This window comes from Strix aluco, chromosome 5, assembly GCF_031877795.1.
Source record: "Strix aluco isolate bStrAlu1 chromosome 5, bStrAlu1.hap1, whole genome shotgun sequence".
Lineage (NCBI taxonomy): Eukaryota > Metazoa > Chordata > Aves > Strigiformes > Strigidae > Strix > Strix aluco.
In genome coordinates, this window is record NC_133935.1 from 13,052,280 (window position 1) to 13,071,103 (window position 18,824).

The following is an 18,824-nucleotide window of genomic DNA, read 5'->3' on the forward strand; positions in this document are numbered from 1 at the left end:
CTCTTTACAAATAGAGCACTTCAACTAGACACCGCTTTTTAAAATACACCATAATTATTTGTAACAAGGTTATGCTGACCCTCCCAATGCAAAGGACATAAAATAGGGTCAACTGTTAATTAAATTCATGCTGCTCTGCTAAACAATGTATGTCGCTGTCCAACATTCCAATACTTTTTCTCACATCAGTGCTCTGGGAAGCGGTAAAAGACAATACTTCTCACATTCCTTCAGAAGTCCCCTTCTTACCAAAAAAGTGTCTCCTAATCCCAATATGAGTTAAAAAATTGACTTTGTGACTTTTAAAACTGTTGCTCAAGTTCAGCCACTCAGTGCGTGCTAATTTATCAGACTATATATATATCTATCACTGCCTGTCCTCACTGAGCAAAAATCCATACATTTAGAAGTGGAAGCACAAAATAGTGACATACAAGAAAATCAAAAATGGGACACAGCATCCATAAACTTTGTCCCACATGATAAAGCAGCAATAATGATGCATATTGGGCATCGTAACTACATTTATAAGCAGTTAGAAGCCAGTGACCTGGAGGATGGGCTTTTGTTCACATTCGTGTTATGGTCACTATATTCTCATATATTTATCATGTTATTTGTCTGAAATCATACATATATGGAATTAAATGTATGATGTTCCCAGAACACAAGCAATTTTCCAAAAGTTTTACTGGGTTACAGACTTCCTCTGTAACAGCAAAGCTCTACTAGAATGTGTTTCCTTTAGAGGTGACTTAAATCTCCTACTTAAATTTTAATACCATGATATAGAAACGCTAGCACAATATTCACCCTTAACCAAAAACGTTTACAGCACATGGTAGAACATTACAGTTATCTGTTGATAATAATACCAGATGGCCTGTTTTCCAAGTTATTAGAGTAGAATACTTCAGATAATGTTGGACTTAAGTCATTAGCTTGGACTCTGAAGCTGTGTGTAACATACTCCATTCTGTAGCCAGTTTGCTTGTTGGGAACACCTGTCTTCTTACAAAGACTTCTGGAAGAACTTTGCAAGTTCACAAGGTGAACTGCTCTTAATATATTCTGAAACAAAAGTCTTTGAAACAGCCAAAATGGTAGCATTTGAAAACCACACTACATGCACTGAACTACCCATTTCTACATGTATACGTATAGACACAGATGTTTACATTTCACTCACTAGTTGGTTTCTCCACCATATGAAATCCCACAGAGTTTTTTGGAATTTTGTGCAATACAACAGATCCATTGACAGCTTTAGGCCTGAATTACCCCCAAAGTCAATGATGTGAAAATGGAAGAGTCTTATTTCACATGGTACAGGACACAAATACAGTTTCACTGGAAATTTACGAACTAAATAAAATCTACATGGTCTAAACCATCTCAGGCCCCAATGTAGTATCAATAGCACGTTCTTAAAATGAACTATTTGTTGAAAGTTGACATGACACGTTACTTGGAAAGCTTGAGCCCTAACAAGATATCAATGGAAATGTTTGTAATTCACATTTGATTTATTTCCTAGATCACTTTTCAAAACAAAGAATATTGAGTATAGAAAACTGTTAAAGCACTGAACTGACTTAAACTGAACAGTCAAGGAAATTCTAAGTTAAGGATGTCACTTTAATATCACTGCAATGCAATCCAAGGACCTTTGTTTAGAAAAATTAAGTTAAGGTCCACATAAAAACCTCAACTATGAAATTCCTTGCTTTTGAAGATTTAAGTCAGAGTTTCTTTATAGTCATTTTCAAGCGTGTAAAGGTGAAAGTGAGTATGTGTGAAAAGCACATTCAAAGCATTCCAGCCAGGCCAAGCAAAAAACAGAGGTGTTTTGATAAACTCACACACTTACATACACACGGTGTGAGGGTGAGGCACAAACAGCATCTGTGGTTTTACGTATTTTGTTTGGGTGAAAACAAGAAAGAAGAGCCCAACTACCTCTGAACACTGGGCCAGGCTCAAAATCAAACACTATTTCACTGGGGACAGAATGAAGGAGGGGACTGGGAGTCCGGGATTGGTATTTCCGAAGACAGCGCATCAGCTGGTTCAAAGGGGCTGTTAGAGAGAAAGAGACGGGCAGGCAGAGACAGAAAGACAGACACATAGAAGAAATGAAAGAAGTCATGGGAAATAACTAGGATGCTTTGACTCCTATTCATAGATTGCTTCTGTACTTTGAAGAAAAAAAAAAGTCAATTACTAATAACACTGTTTCAGGACTGGGAATTGCCAATTGTTTTCAGATGCCAAGCAGACAGTTTATGATCAGAAGTTAAAACCAACATGATAGCACAACATTTAAATGCTGGACAAAATGGGCAAAACTGGAGAGCCACACCTATCAACACATACAAAAATAGCTAAAACTGGCAACTTTAAATTAGTAGGCCTGCAGGATTAAAGGAAATTTCTTTTTTAAAAGCGGTCTATTGCTGGCATAATTAAAAATAGCTCCATCAAACACAACGTAGTAGGTAGGTACCATCCTACCGACTACCAGATTTGGATGGGAGAAACAAAGTCAGTGATAGCCCATAGTACAAAACCTTAGAGATTAGGATAGAGTGTACTAAGGTAATTCAGTCTTTACTTATGGCTGAAGCAAGTTATAATTAGTAGAAGACGACTGCATTAATGATTTGGAGTTGGAAAAACTGTCACATGCCTGCCCTACTTAGTATGTCTTTATTTCTATATTATTATTATTATATTCATAGGAATAAATACAGCACATAAGAAGCCCTCTCAGGACCTTGACAGCCAGTGGGAGAAGTGACTTAACAGACCCATGCATAACATGTGAAAAAAAATACATCTTCTGGCACTAGTCCTGACTTAACTGTGAATTAGGGCTGTGTGTTACTGAAGGAAACATAAGAAGACCGGGCCTTAGTGTAAGGTCCTAACAACCTGGTTCCAAGAGTAGCACAGGCATGCAGTACAGCAAAGCAGCATCTTCAGCAGGGGCAGAGGGGGAGAAGAACTGGAGTATGTCATGCTGCTTTAGGATGCAGCAGTTTGTCTGTAAGGTCCATCTACCACGTTGATAGTTTTCAATGAAAACCCCCGTTGTTTCCATGGGTGGAAAGGTAACAACAGGCATAAAAATCTTTGAGAGAGTTGGGAAGTTGTAGCATATCTGTGTGCAGCCATGTGAGTGAATGAGTGTGTCTGTGTTGAGCAAAAAAGTGATGGTGCAAGATAATTTTAAAACTAAAAAACTAGATACCGCTTCAAAACTTTTTCTCCTTCCGTCTCCCCCACTCCCATAATGACTGGCAAATGACTCAAACCTTTGTTAGACAAATATTAAGTTCATGGACAAGCAAATGCAAATTAATATTTTGTTCTAGTCATATTTTCCTTTGTGCCTGTGTTTTGTAGAAGGAAGTAGAACAAAGGGAAGGGACAGAGTGGTTGTGTAATTACATATAGCACAGTAACTAGTTTAAACACTACTTACCTCCCTCTCCTCGTAAACCCTGGTCTCTAATCAAGTCCTATAAATTAAAAAAAAAAAGTGTTTAATTTAGGTACTATTGTTTACATACCAGAATCAATTAAGATTGATCAAATTGAGAATCTGTAATCTCATATGTTGTCCATGAATTAAAAGCTGTTTGCTAGCCTGGCTTACCAATAGCAGTGACTCTGAAGAACTACTTATAACAACTACTAAACTTTTCAAAATTAGTTGCTTTAAAACAGCATCTCTCAGTAGTGAAGTGAAATGTACACCACCAAAAATAGATGCTGACATGAAAATATTGATTTAAACACGCAGTTGGTCAAAACGCATGAAGAAATATCGAACCAAACATTCTAGTTAGTGTTTGTGGCACAAATTATTTGAACTGTCATATCAGAAGCTGGGACACCAATTTCCTGTACTGAGGTACATCAGTCAAACGAGTTCTGCTTTGTTTTTTCTTGTAACAAAGCATCTCATTTGCATAGCCAGGCACACTCTGTTCTGCTCAGAAATGACTAATTGCAAAAGGTTTCCTTCACTTGCAATCCACTGTGAACTGAGAGTATCTTCTGCAACATATTCAGACTAAAAGTAAACTACACTAAGGATTTTCTGAACAGAAGAAAATTAGAAAACTGTAGCAGTTTGCCTCTGTATGTCTGTTTTCATCAAGTTGAAAGCACTGGTCCCGTCTCAGCTGCACCACTGCCATATACCATATGCAAATGTCCACACAGCCACACTCTTAATACTCAACTAACACCTTTCACGCAGCTCACAGGCAAAACAGATTTTGTGCCTTAGCATCTAGCCAGACTTCAAGACTGCTCACCTAACAAATGACTAATTTCTAGAGAGTAGACTTAAAGGTAAAATACAAGCTGTATACGTTAGCAAAATTACAAGGAGGTTGTTGCGACCAACATTTTGAAAGGTCCTAGCTGGCCTTACACCTGCTATCAGCCATCATTATTATTTATGATTCAGCATCCAGAAATTTCAAGAATGTGGAAAATGAGTTATGTGAAGCAGTTTTTGAACACTCCAAAAGAATGCTCAGAACAATATATACTGGGCTCTTGAAATCCTAAGGAACATTCAGTAAATCTGCAGTAAGACTGCAATAATTTAATTTTATTCAATGCTAGAAATATTACTTGAATTACAAATACTAAAAATCCCTATCTTGCATATAAAGAAACATGCTTAACACATAATTGTTTGCAAGAGTGGTTAATGGCTCTCATTCTTAACACTGTGGTATGGCTAGCAGCATGAACGAGCCTTGGGACTAATGACAAAAAAAAAGAGTAGTGGTTTGTGGCAGAACATTTCTTTGAAAATGAAAGGACAGGACAGTCAGAATGCAGTTCTGCTTTTGGAGAATGGGTTATTTGCATTCTTACAGCTCTCAACAGCAAAAATGTCTTACATGGGATCTACGAAGACTCTGACAGACCACCAAGGATTAGCTCAGAAACACGGCACTCGTGTGTACACATAATAAATTTAATGCACTGATATTCATAAGGGAAATATCAAATCTACTATTCCTGACCCAAATGTTGTTAATACTTACATCAATATTGACTGGCTCAATTGTATTGATGTGAACATTGGGAGCTGAAGAGGATCGGTCGCGTTGCCCAAATTGATTCCGATGGTCTTCATCTGCTGGTCGGAGGGGCTGTGGGATTGGAATGGATTTTGAAGGAGAAGGACTAGGGAGAATTGGTGGTCTGAGAAACAAAGTCAAGGAAAAAGAGGATTTAGGTCTACAAATGGCTTCAAATACTGCATAGTGGGTGTGGTAAGTCCTTTTCAACTATAATAATACATACGTTTAAAAACACTGATCTAAAGGCCTGCATAAAAACAATTTATAATGAACAATCTCTACTCCCTTATGATCAACTGCAACAACTCTCCACTGCACAAACCATCTAATTACATGGCTGTGAAGTGTTCCAAGTTAAAAAAAAAAAAACCAACAAAAACCCCTAACATACCATACCAAACTAATAATAATAAATCCTGATCTGAAAAATTCACGCAGTCCAACATTTAATGCAGATGGCAAGATACTGTGCAGTTTCCTCACTTCAGAGTTCATGCAATACACTCTTTTTAATGGCAACCCACTGAGAACTAAAAATGCTTAACATCTCACATCAACACTATAGCCAGGAGATGCCATAGGACAAATTTGATGGATGGGATTATTGTTCATTGAAGAAAGACTGGAAATTACATACTGGTCATTCAACATAATTGATTAATATTATAGCCAACATAATATGAACTATTGATACTAAAAATAAACATTACACCTCTTAACCTCAACCTTTAAGAAATAACTTTGAATAGTACAACATTATTTACAGTGCTAAGGTTAGGCAATGCAATAGATTTGACTTGAAAGATAAGCATTCAGTCTATACAGAAAAGTTTTCTGAAGAAATGCAAATGCTGCCAGTCATAAATGTAGATAAAGTCTTTAATTTATGGTACCAGGAATCATATATTTAAAAGACAAAACATCTAAACACTTGCTTTTTTGTTTGCAAGAAGGCAGAATATAACTTCTTTGGTTATCCATTTATTTTGTTAAAGTACGATAAATTGGCATTTATCTCTTACTCAACTCAAGGTCAGTCACTGTTAAGTCTTAAAAATTCAATTTAATAGATATAAGGCAAAAGGTCAATGAGAAGCATTTGCCACCTTTGTCAAAGAAAACTTTATGTTAAAATATATATGATATCTGGCAACAAGGTTTTTAGGACTTAGAGAAAACACAATTCCTAAGAGAGGAGCAGAGTCTTCCAGCCATTCAGTTACTCATGGGTTAGTTACCATGCCCACCAAGGCAATGCCCACAGGGAGAAGCTTCAGAAATAGACTATACAGCAGCATATAGCAGCAACAGGTCCTGGTGCTACCTCCTGCAAGCGAACACTCCCTGGCCTCTCCAAAGATCTTTAGAGACAACTAACATTTTCAACAGGATCTCTTGACATTTTTTCAGAAATGGGTCTGCTTTAAAAGACTTATCCTAGCTTTCATTGAATATACAGTTTGGCACTGATCCCAGAACTCGGTGTTATCTGTATCCTAAGTACCTGTCATCTTTTCCTTCCTGGCCAAGTCTCACAATTGAGAAGAGGGAAACACAGCACTTGTGAATTAAGTCAAATAACAGTCTAGTGAAGCCTTGTAAAAAAGTACTTAGGTTATGTTTTGGAAGTGGGGAGGTGGGACAGAGGAAGAATAGATAGTGGGTTTAACCCTGCTTAACTTCTTTTAAAAGTTGCTACCTATTGTCTCATGACAATATAAATATTGGGAAGATATTAGGAAGCAATGAACTGAAACTGCCAACAGACAAATCTCTGAGAAAGGGCCTTGAACAGCCCAGCATTTTAGAAGATGCTCTGAATTTCAGAAACATACATATACATAAGCTAAAGTTTTCATTCATTGCTAACAAGTGCCTCTGGGTAACATCTTTTCTATTGTAGATGAGAAATTTTTGAACTTCTAAACATTTTTGTAAGGAAATCATGCAACCAGAACCCACATCAGGAGATGGGATATTGTACAGATACAAACACAGCACTTGGTTGACATTCTAAGGCACTGTATTTTCATGTTAAGGCAAGCGTGTCAGATGCTGCACAGAACGATTTCGTAAGTAAAGCCTAAAAAGTCTCAGGCCACTACTGTCATTGTTGGGATAGCTAACTCCTGCCCAAACTTCCTGAGAGTTCTCAGTAATAACGAAATTAAGGGGAATGTGTAAGAACAAATATCAGATCATTGCAATGAGTGACTGAGAGACAGCATTTGAGCTCTGCCACACGACGAGAACAGAAGCAATCAGATCTTCTGTGATGAGTAAGCCAAGGAGAGAAAACCAAATTGCAGAAAATATTGTTTCAATTACATCCTCCTTTGAGTCATAAATGGTCATCTGCTAAGGGAATCTGCAAATACTTCTGTATTTCTGGTCACAGGTCATCATGCTTATTGTGTTACTAGCACAGATAGAAAGCTATGTCATACCATGTTTGAAAACAACCTGAATAGATCTTTCTACTCATTAAACTCTATATGGGGGAAGTTCAGATCTTTAGAAAACAATTACAGGCTAATAAAGAACTCTGAAGTCTCTAAACTATTATTGGGAGGATCTCTGGGCTTTAGACACCGAAGAATCCAGAGATGGGAGTCCCATATGCAGTTGGGCTTGTGCTCCATCTATACAATCAGGATTTCATGAATGGGTGTCCTTGGGACACTTGCAAAAAGGTAGGTTATTTTTGCTAAATGGAAATTTTGCTTGAAAAAGTTAACTAGTGAAGAGAAAGACACGTGGTTTACTAGCTGAGATGGCCTGAGAGCACAAGCTCAGAAGAGATTACCACCAGCCTCTGCTTGTGTGTGGCAAAGGCTGTATCTTGATCTGCATCAAGATCTCGAGCTACAGAAAACATTTCACCACAAAGAATGGAGCAATCCTCTTAGCTACCAAAAATCTGTTCTTACAGTATTCTGAAATTTTAATTAATCCAGGAGGGTAGAAAGGACAAAAAGGGTCAGCCATCATGATTTGGAAGAGAGCGACATTGTCTATTCCAGGCAAGTTACAAAACTAGTCCTGTAGGTTATGCAAACAAGGTGCCAAACATATTGCAAAAAAAAAAAAAAAAAAACAACACCAAAAAACCAAGAGGACCAGAACACAGCTGCTGCAAAGGACTGTTTACTGTGGCACATATGTATAGCAGGCTGGGTTTTAAAGAAGGAGCGGTTTAAATACCAGAATTGGAGTATCTGTTGCTCCTGTGGCCTTTGTAAGCAGTTAACAGTCAACCTCCTATCTAGATGAGACCTTCTACAAATAAAAAGGTCAACATTCTGACATATTAGAGAGGTTGTACCACCTCTCTTGCACACTTTCTTCCAGCCTCTTAGATGGGGCCATTCCTTTAACAAACAATTCTCAGTTTCTCAGGCAGCAAGCTGATAAGAGTTGTCAAATTTTGATTTAATATGCTATAAACTTTCCTGGCAGTATAATAGAACATGCCTTTTCCTTGGACCATGTATTTGGGATAAGCACATTGTTCCCTCCCTTTTTATCAAGACAAAACAGAAAAAGGTTTTGTCAGGAGACAAGAGTAATTGCAGACAGATGTAGATTTTTACCCAATCACAGCAAGTGTCAATGTGTCCACAATACTATTCTACAAAACTGGGTCCATGGGAAGGAGCAAGATAACTCAGAAAAGTGCCTACACATGCTACTTTATATATAAACAAACAATTTCATAAAATCATATAAGTACCTCCCCCAGATCTTAGAACTTGCAATGATACCAGTTAGTTTACTTTACAAACACAAAAGAAAATTTTCATATTGTTTTTCCTCAGTTTCCTTTAACTCACCAATGGAATGTTTCATGTGTTTAAGAGCTGGTCTACTCAGGAAAGATTTTTCTTAAAAGAGATTTGTTTGGGCTTCACAATTTTTGTTTGGGTTTTTATTTTGCTGTAGTTAGGCAAATAATTAAACTGAAAATTCACATTCACCTAGTTTCAGTTATAGGGTGTGTGCCACTTCCCTTTTAAAATAACAGCATCTCTACTGGACTGAGATTTTTCTTCTCCCCCTCCCAGCCTCAACAAGTGCATCTCAGTTCAGCCACAGGGCTCAGGGTAGTACACACTATTCACCTGGTAGACTGCATACTCATACCCAAGATAAACCTAAAGCTAATCTGTATACGAAGGCTTTTTTTTTTGTTGTTTGCACCACAGCACAATGGGCTTTCTTTTTGTTACTGCTGTTAGTGAAGAACACAGTGCACTTCCATTTTCAAGCTGTTTCTATGGACTGCTAAGGATCTGGGATACAATAGTGTTTCAACTACACTAGGAAACAGGTAAACTACATTTTGGAGGTCAAACATGTTCTAATTTAATTATTATGGTACTCCATAGATATTGCCAGAAAACAAAGTAATTTTTTTTCTTTCCCCTCCTCTTCAGCCTGGAAATAGTGAATAACACTAAATAAAATGTTGATGTGGGGTAAAGGATAACAGTACAAGTTTGTAACTACAAGCTAGAGAAGATCACTCTTACATCATCCTGTGGAGTCAGTCTAAAAGCACCACAGAACAGAGCTGTAACAGTCATAACTTCATATGGATTAGTGCATTTTTCTATACCATAACAACTTGTTTTCATCCATGCTGGCTTGTGCAGGTGTAAAACAACTGCCAGGATTATCACAATGGTGTGCATTTATATTGGCCTTTGGGCCCAGATCAAAGCTTAGCAATGCTTTCCTAAAATTTCTGATAGCTTCATGTACCAGGAGCTATCAAGAAAACCTACACAGCTGTCGTTAGTCCTCCAAACCAGGTTTCAGTTCACTACCACGTTTTTGCAAATAAAGTTTTGGGGAGCAAGAAGTTTTCCCCACCTGTTCTACAGACTAAAGATGACTTTTCTAAAGGTTCTGTTACCAGGCCTTTTCTGCTCAGCAAGAATGCATATCGAGTTGGATACTGTAGGATGCTTGCTAGCATTTATATGGAGTGGTTTGGAAAAGGTCTAGTGCCAGAATTTTTAGGGGGAAAGTTCATCATTGTTTTATGCAATAAAACACAAAGCTTTTGTTCACTTAAGCACATGGGGATCTAAATGGTGTTGTGGTACTAAATACAATATTGTAAGACTGTGTCTTTGTTTCTTCGGTTTTCCAGAAGCTTTTCTAGACTAAAATACCTTCAGCTGAGGCAGAATGATCAGTGAACATTTGGAAGACAAAAAGGAAAACAGAGGTGTTTAATCACACGCCCGAGCCTCCTCCAAGCCAGGGACTGGCAAGCTTCCAAGAATGGTGAACCAGACAGTCCCCCTTCCCTTCTCAAATTTAGAAGATTAAGCATGTTGGGAAATGTTGTTTTTCAAAGAGCCAAGATGTTGTCAACCTGCTTACTAGCAGTGTTCTGCCTCAAGCAAAGCAAACACTTTCAGTTCCTATTGAGTCCAACCTGCCTCTGTGCTATTCAAAAGCCTGACCATGTACCCCCTTACCAACCACTTCATAGGTTACTTAGCCTGCCATAACATCTGCCTCATGAATTTGCTGAGTTTTGCCCAACATCACAACATCGGAGAGAATAGATGGAAGTTGGAAAAGACAACTTTGGAATATTTTGAGTAGCTAACCTCTCCCTTTTTCATCTATCTGTAAGATCCAGGGAACTGGGTTCACAGAAATTCTGTGCTCATATTTTACAAGCAAAGATACAGAAGAAACTTTATGATAGTGCAATGAATGAAATGAATACAATGTATTATATACAGTTTGGGTACTTCAATTTTATTACAAATGGCTACTATTAGGGACACCTACTTTAATAATTCTTTCCAGTTAAGTGAACATTATAACTAGAAGGGCTGCTTTGGCACAACAGGATAGTGCAAACTGAAAAAACTAAAATGGGACCAAAGACCTAATATGGAGGTTAGACACATTTTTATAAGGAATTCAGAAATGTGCATGTGTGACCATATGTGCTCCCTTATCTTGGGAAGGAACATCTGGAGGGACTGCCTATGGCTTACAGTTGGAAGAATGAAAGGCTACAGGACTGGATTGCTTTAGGATGTTACACATGAGCAAAGCGAAACAAAGTTCTCCAGCATGTTTAGCCGCTTTTGTATAATGTCCAATGGTCTTTTCCTTTATGTCCCTTTCTCTTTCTTCATTTGATCCCTTGACAATTTCTCAGCATGTCACACACGCCTTTGGCTCTTGAGCTTGTCTTGCAACACACACTCTTCCTTTCTTTGGGCACTTTGCCTGCTGCTGGAATCCCTTCACAAGGGTAAAGATGAAGAAGGATGTTTGCCTTCTCTTTCCTCAGGTTTACCAAATGATTAGTAACATCCCTTCCTCTGTGGGCTGTGCCATGCAAGATGCTAGGAGAACAGAAAAATCAAAGGAACAATTATTAAACTAGTAAGTGTTAATAACACGCTAGTTCCTCATATTGTCAATCCCATTGCCCAACAACTCTGAAAGTTCAATCCCTCATCTCTTCCCAGACAAAATAACCACAAATGTCAGACTTGTTTTTTATTCCAGTTGAGCTGTTATCCCATATTGTAGCAGTACCCTTTAACAAAACTGTGGGTAAGTGTTTGCTTTTATAGAAAAGGCCAGCATTTTATTTTTACTCTAAAAATATTCAGAAATATTATCATCTCCACAATTATGTCTTTAAAAAGCAGAGAAGTATTATTAAAGAAAGGCAAAAGGATAACTGGAGAAAGGTATGGACAGCACTATATGCTCATACAATAATATCTGAACTGCTTCTGGAAGGAAATACTACAGACACAGGTGCTTGGGGAAAAGTGCATGACTTTCTAACATGCATACTACTTATGAACACCAGCTGATAATCATAAACCATTTTCAAAATAAACAGAATTCTGAAGGTATGATGTATGCCTTTTGTTTAACAATGAAGTGTACAGTAAGGCAAAAAAGCAAGAAGTAGAAAGCTAGAAACCTTTTACAGCTCCTGCAACCACAAACATTTACAGATGCAATACTCAGAAAAAGTTCCTTAACCTCAGCTGGCAAGTATATTTAAATGCTAACATTTATATATATATGAAGTTTAAAACGTTAAGGCATTGATCAGCTTTGGTCTCAGTTTCTTCTTTCAGCTTTTACTTCACAGAACTAAGACTACCTGAAGTAGTGAATGTATCAATTAAGATAATCCATCCTGTTGTATCCTCATAAACCGGTAAGAAAGCACAAACGTGAGGCAGAGGGAATTGAAAAGTAGGAAAATTTGGCATATACCAGTATCAGGATTGGGGTTATATAGTGCCTTTGGCATCCACAGGCATTTAACACATTTGGTATGAACAAGTTTCTTCACAGATGAATAGTTCTAGCCTGGTTATAATTTCAGCTGTACCACGAGAAAGGCAGAGCCTTAGCTTAGAGAACCACAGCAGCAGCCTTGTCCACAGTCTGCTCTACTAACATTCATGGGATATAAAGGCAACATCCACTACCTGGAAGGGGCACTTCCAAATTTACTTGAAACTGCACAAAATCATACAAATAAAAGCATCATCTCTCTCTGTACTTACCAAATGAGGTTCCCTCTGCAGGACTTTCATCTATTTTCCTGGGAGACATCGTATTTGATCTTTCATAGAATAGTCTTGGCTGTCCAGGGAATTTTTCTTCTAGTTAAGAGTCCACAGGTGCCTGCGTAGCTTCCAGCTGTATTTCTGCTTTAGTTTGGGCACAATGCTCACTATTCCAAGAGAGCCTCTCTGTCAAGTTCAGTTCATCTCCATACAGCACACATGTCCTAAGAACGTTTTTCTGAAGGCTTTTGTATTTGGTGTTCCTAATAAATCTGCCCCAGGTTTCTTGACTTTGATACTCCGTGAGTTACTCCTTCCTGGAGATTTGCTCAACTATCTAGTGCTGGGTGGTATCAGTGATCTCTTAGCTATGGGGAATGATCTAAACATGATCACTTATCTCTTCTCAGAGAGAGGGTCCAGAATCTTTGCAGGAAATACAGTGGATGGAGGCTGTGGTCAGTTTTAGAAGGCTAATTTTACAAAACTTGGATCTGCAGCAAACAGATGCTATTGGTATATCCTAACATATAAACAGGAGGAAGACAGCTGGTCTGTAGGATACTGAAGCAATGTGTATGTGGAAAAGCTACTAAAGCAGTATTATGGACCTGAAATTGGCATCTGTTCCCACCAATCTTAGAGTGGTGTTGCTTATTCTGAAACAGAGGCATGTCACTTCAAGGCAAATAAATTGTAGTTTGATAACACAAACTAAAAGAATTTGCGAGGATATAGTTTTGGGTTGTATTAATTTTAAGTATAAAATCTTTCCAGTTTAGACCAGGTCTAAGCTACCATGCAGAAGAAATCAGTTTAACAGGTAAGGCCCCAATTCTACAGACACTTATGCACACATTTAACTTGGGTTCATTACTAATTTATATAATTCATGTGAATGAAAACATTCACTTCTCCGAAGTTAAGCATAGGTGGATATAGTTGCATGACAAGCCAGATTACAAAAATGTAGAGAGAGTTGCAAAGCAGTATTTTGATTGTTTCTAAGCATACAGTACTGAAATGTAATGTTATTAAACAGCAGGAATAAGGTCATACCCAACAGAATCTGAGGGGGGCACTGAGGGGTACGATCCAGATGCTGGGGTGGTCTCTCCTAAGGAGGCCTCCTCCTGTGGTATGGGGTGATGTTCAAAGAACTTGGAGACAAACAGCAAACTGTGAGGCAAGAACAAAACAAAACCAACCTAACTTGTGCAAAATCCAGAAGCTTCACAATATAACAAAGACTGAAAAAAAACCCCTCTGATCAAATACTAAATTTTAAATTAAAGACTACACTAACACATTAATCTGCAAGATTTGTTAAAAATATTATTTACTTAACAAAGGAACAAAAGATCATGCCTTACACATACTTTGCAGAAAGTAATTTTAATTTAGTTGAAATTGCAAACATCTGGTTCCTCAAGAATGCACAACTTACACCTATCTATATGTTGAGTACATGAACTTATTTTAATGTTTGCACTGATGCACTGCCAAAAAACAAATGCTAAGTGGATAGAACTATGTTATCCATAAGCCCTGAGCACAAACTCTAGAGATGCCCAAGGAAACAGCATAAATACCAACATAAGCAGAAATTAAATTTATTCTTGGGGAAAAAACTAGCATTTTAAATGATTCCTTATATGAAAGTCTATTTAAAAGACTTAATAGCCTCTGCTGAAACCAATCAAATATAACACAGAACCAGTTTACACCAGATCCTTAACCTATATGAAAGACTTACACAAATAGATCCAACTATTAAATTCAAGAACACATGACTGTTTGGGACATTCTTTTTTATGTTTCTTACCTACGCATCAAACTCACTAATGGATTTATTTTCAATCACTCTAAAACCAACTGCAATTTCCCCATATTAAACTAGTGTCTCAACATTTTTTTCAGGTTGAAGAGAATAAACCTGCATCTAAATCCACATCTAAACATTTAAACAGGGCCCTAGTCATTACATAAAGAAGCAGTTTTGATTAAGAATAACAACTGTGAACAATGAGAAGTCTGTCTGATACAGTCAAGTGCTCAGCCACCCCATTCATGCTTCAAAGAAAGCATTTCATAGTCCAGAAAAAAAATTATGAACTGGTTGTCTGAGCTAGTAGAGAAAGAATATGAATTATGCAGTCTCACAAGAACAGCTGAACTCCTATATTTTTTTCAGGCACCTCCTCTGACTGTCTGAATTACAGATTTAACATAAGAAATCACTGACAGCTGTAAGTTTAATAAAGGCTCAACTTTAAAACCAATTGTGATTACTTACTCAAGTTGGTCATAATTAACACACATCAGTGGCACTTCTGTACTACAGCGCTGGTGAAATTTGTAGCCACATGTCTGGCACCGGAATCCCTGGAAAAGCAGCTTTCGACAAAAGTCGCAGAATGCTAACGTGAAGAATGTTTTTCGTACCTACATCGTCAAAAATAATCATAATTAAATAGAGTCCTCCTGTAAGCCTAAGACACACAATTTGCTTTTAGCTCCCTCAAATACATTTACAAGCCTCTTTTTTGTTGCTGAAGCTACAGTTTTATATATCAGATTCACATAAAAGATTATCTCCTTTTTGAATGAAATAGTCTTCATGCATTAAAGTTTTCTTTCAACTATTTATTGCAATTAATGCTTCACTTCATTAGCAGTAAGAAAAACAGCAACAAATCTGAAGCAAAACAGTGCACTATTATCATGCTAGAGACAAACATTCAGAATTTAATTGGACACAACCTATAAAAACAAAAGCTGCTGAAAGATTATCTCATCTAATTTTTCCAGGAGTCAAATGACATTTCTATCCAACACTCACAGGACTGGAAATATACATATGGCTTATATATATGGCTTCTACGTACTACATATATAGTTGTAATTTTGACTACTGAAACTCAGAAACATTTAAAATTGCGAAAGGGTGAACATATATTATCCCTATATTATAGAGGGGGAAAAACGATTTAGTTTCATTTTCAAATTTAGCAATGTTTGGCATAAAAACACATTGTAGTTGTATTACTATATGTAATAATCAAAATTCCAGAAGGATATAAAAAAAACCATTAAGCCTACTAGACTTTCATCTAACTAGCCATAGCCAAACTAGCTTGTTTGAGTAAAATAGTTTAAGCAGCTTCCAAATAGAATTTTGGGTTTGTTTTGTTTGTTTGTTTGTTTGTTTTAATTTAAATAAAAGGTCTTTCTTTTCAATGTGACGAACATTATTTCCAGGATTTTGTATGTAGCTGGAACCGTTTAGATCGATTCTGTTTAGCAGCTTCCATTTACTTGGTGCCTTATCAGGTCAGAACATATTTGTGCACTAGCATCATTGATGATGTCAGCACCGCTCTGGGAATAGTTAGTTCATTAGTTAATTGCTGCTGCAGAGCCAGCAGGGAGGCCCAGAATACATTTTATAGATACAGCAATACAAAAATAGTAGATTATTATTACAGCTCTGCAATGCAGTGCTGATTTAAACCCCCTATATTTATAGATTTTAGAGGGTGTATTCCATCCAAAAGTGAAAGTTTTAAGGGCGATCAAGTACTCTAACATCACTTATTTAAATTACAATTCTATCTAATTTGCTTAAGCTATTGTGATTAAAAACTTCTTTTGCAACCCCCACCACATTCCACAGATACAAAATATTGTTCAAAGTTGTTAATTTGAATTGGAAAGTACAAAGTTGATTTAACCCTACTTAACATTTCATAAAAAACAGTACATACAAAATTGTGTGTCGTGAGTGGCACGTTCTCCAAGACTTCCACATGCAACTCTTCTCCCGTGAGCCAGGAAATGTCAGTGTCCCAGCCAATTGGCTTCTTCTCTCTGAAGTGTAAATAAGCCTTTCATTAGCACCAGCGCACAAGCCCTTGCAGGTCTCCAGCTGAAGATGTGACATCAGGTCGAAAGTTGCACTGTGGGGCTTTGCTACCCTGTCTCTAACTACAGGAAACGTTAAAGTCAAGACATTAAGCTCAGTGCACAGCAAGAAAAGCACACCTTCCTGGACAAACTACATGAAAGAAATGGCCTTCTTCCATCAGTTCCAGTAGTGGCCAATTCCTTGGTTCCAAGGTGACAGACACCCTTCTGATGAAGTAAAGTGCTTGTGAAAGTACCTGTTCCATAAGAGTTCCAAAGAGGCAGCTAATTTTGTGCAGTAAGATAATCTACAAACTTCTTAGGGCTGGAAACTCTTCTTTTTTTTCCCCCCACAGGAACTCTATATTCAGTTAAGAATGCACTATAACTAAATCAAATAAATCCAAAAATTTAACGAAACCTATTTAATACTTGTTTGGTTAGCATGAGTTCGATTACTGAGTGTTTTGCCAACAGTCATATTACTCTAAATTATGCCTGTTCTTGAAGTGATTTAATCTTTTTCTAGGAGTTTGCCATTGTTTTTAGACATGTCTTCAAGACACAAATTTAGTGCCAGCTTTGAAAACAACTTCCACAATATTGGCCACACTGGGTAACTCCAAGAAGAGATTCTAAGAGCAAAAACCATCACACGTAAACCGTACCCATCTTGTATTCTGTAAACAGCACAGCATTCTGGAATAAGACCTCTCATCATCAGAGCTTTCTTTAGGCTGTCTCGGACTGTCACTCCACATCTTGCTGGAACCTGGAGGTCAAATATAAAAGAAATTAATTAAAACAAGTTCCAATTTATCCCCCCAAACCAATGCAAACATTTTGACCCTGAAGTTCTAAAACCTACTTTTCATAATGCTTTACAGAATGCTAGGGTTTTTTTTGAGTTTTTCAAAATATTTTTTGTACTGTGGATAATTTTCACAGAATCGTCTAGGTTGGAAAAGACCTTGAAGATCATCTAGTCCAACCATCGACCTAACACTGACAGTTCCCAACTACACCATATCCCTAAGCGCTAAGTCAACCTTACTCTTAAACACCTCCAGGGGTGGGGACTCCACCACCTCCCTAGGCAGCCCATAAATTTATTGGTGAATAGTATATAATCAATCTAGTTCAGCTAGAAGAGGGAATAAGCTCTACATTTCTATTAACATTTGGAATGAAATCTTGACCCAACTCCAAAAATGACTTTCCAACTCTTCTCAACTTGAAGAAAGTGGTGACACAGCACACAGATAGCTAATAACTATGTACATCTATAAAAAATTCAGGCCAAGCTGTAAAATTAAGTGGGGCAACAAGCCAAGTGAAATTAAAATGAAAGAACTAACTTGGACTGAGCTCAAAAAACCATTATGATAAAATGTAAACATTTTATTTTCTATTTCTAAAATAGAAGATAAGCAAGCAAGTAAAATAAAACAATCATGTGGGTCGGGCACACCATCACCTCTCACTAACCTATATTTGCAACTCTACAGACACTTCCTATTTGAAAAACATATTCCTCTTCTGTTTCACTATTTGAAAAGTTTAAATATCTAACAGGATAGGAAGAATGGAGAAGCACACTAAAACTAGCCAAATAACTGCAAACTATGCAAAGTGAAGATATCTTCCTTGCCTCTGCTCTATCCTAGCTGTAGGCATATCTTAAAGGAGTAAGTATATCATCTCTAGGTATACCTGTGATTTAACAGTGTAGTGTCAAACCACAAAAACAGAACAATACATAATCTGGTGACGAAGTGTAGTTAAGGTGTTGAGTATTACCCACTTACTATTTCTAGAACTCAACAGTGAAAATATGTAACGCTTAAGGTCATATACACACTGGGACATCTCCTGTAATCACAGACAGCACCTCAAACATGAATCAAAAGAAAGACCCCACAGACTTAACGAACAACAAAAGTCTGTCTGAACACCTTATGCTCAATTCTGGCTTGCTAATGGCCTAAGCCAGAGCCCTCAGTAGCCAAAAGCAGTCTCTTAATCAGCTTCAACTGGCTTTGGATCAGAGCCTAGTTTTTGCTCCTTGCACTTAAATTTCCATGGGTATTTAGGGGCCCTATGTCCTACTTAAGGATGACAGTGAAAAGTAGCAGTCTATTTCAAGTAGCTTTGTGAGCACCACTTGAGGTTACACTATATATCACATTTCTAGAACTCAAACATATGCTCTCTCAGAAGAGAC

At 37.4% G+C, this 18,824-nt stretch overlaps 1 protein-coding gene across 3 annotated transcripts in view; it reads right to left on the minus strand.

Moving 5' to 3' along the window:
• The window catches only part of BRAF (B-Raf proto-oncogene, serine/threonine kinase), an 88,355-nt gene that overhangs the window by 26,232 nt on the left and 43,299 nt on the right, over positions 1–18,824 (minus strand). For all 3 annotated transcript variants that reach the window (XM_074825999.1, XM_074825997.1, XM_074825998.1), the window contains exons 4-9: positions 17,269–17,372; positions 16,462–16,564; positions 14,991–15,139; positions 13,754–13,873; positions 5,076–5,235; positions 3,488–3,524 (exon numbers count right to left, since the gene is read on the minus strand). In XM_074825999.1, the coding sequence (XP_074682100.1) occupies positions 3,488–3,524; positions 5,076–5,235; positions 13,754–13,873; positions 14,991–15,139; positions 16,462–16,564; positions 17,269–17,372 (673 nt within the window). The remainder of the gene's footprint in view (positions 1–3,487; positions 3,525–5,075; positions 5,236–13,753; positions 13,874–14,990; positions 15,140–16,461; positions 16,565–17,268; positions 17,373–18,824) is intronic.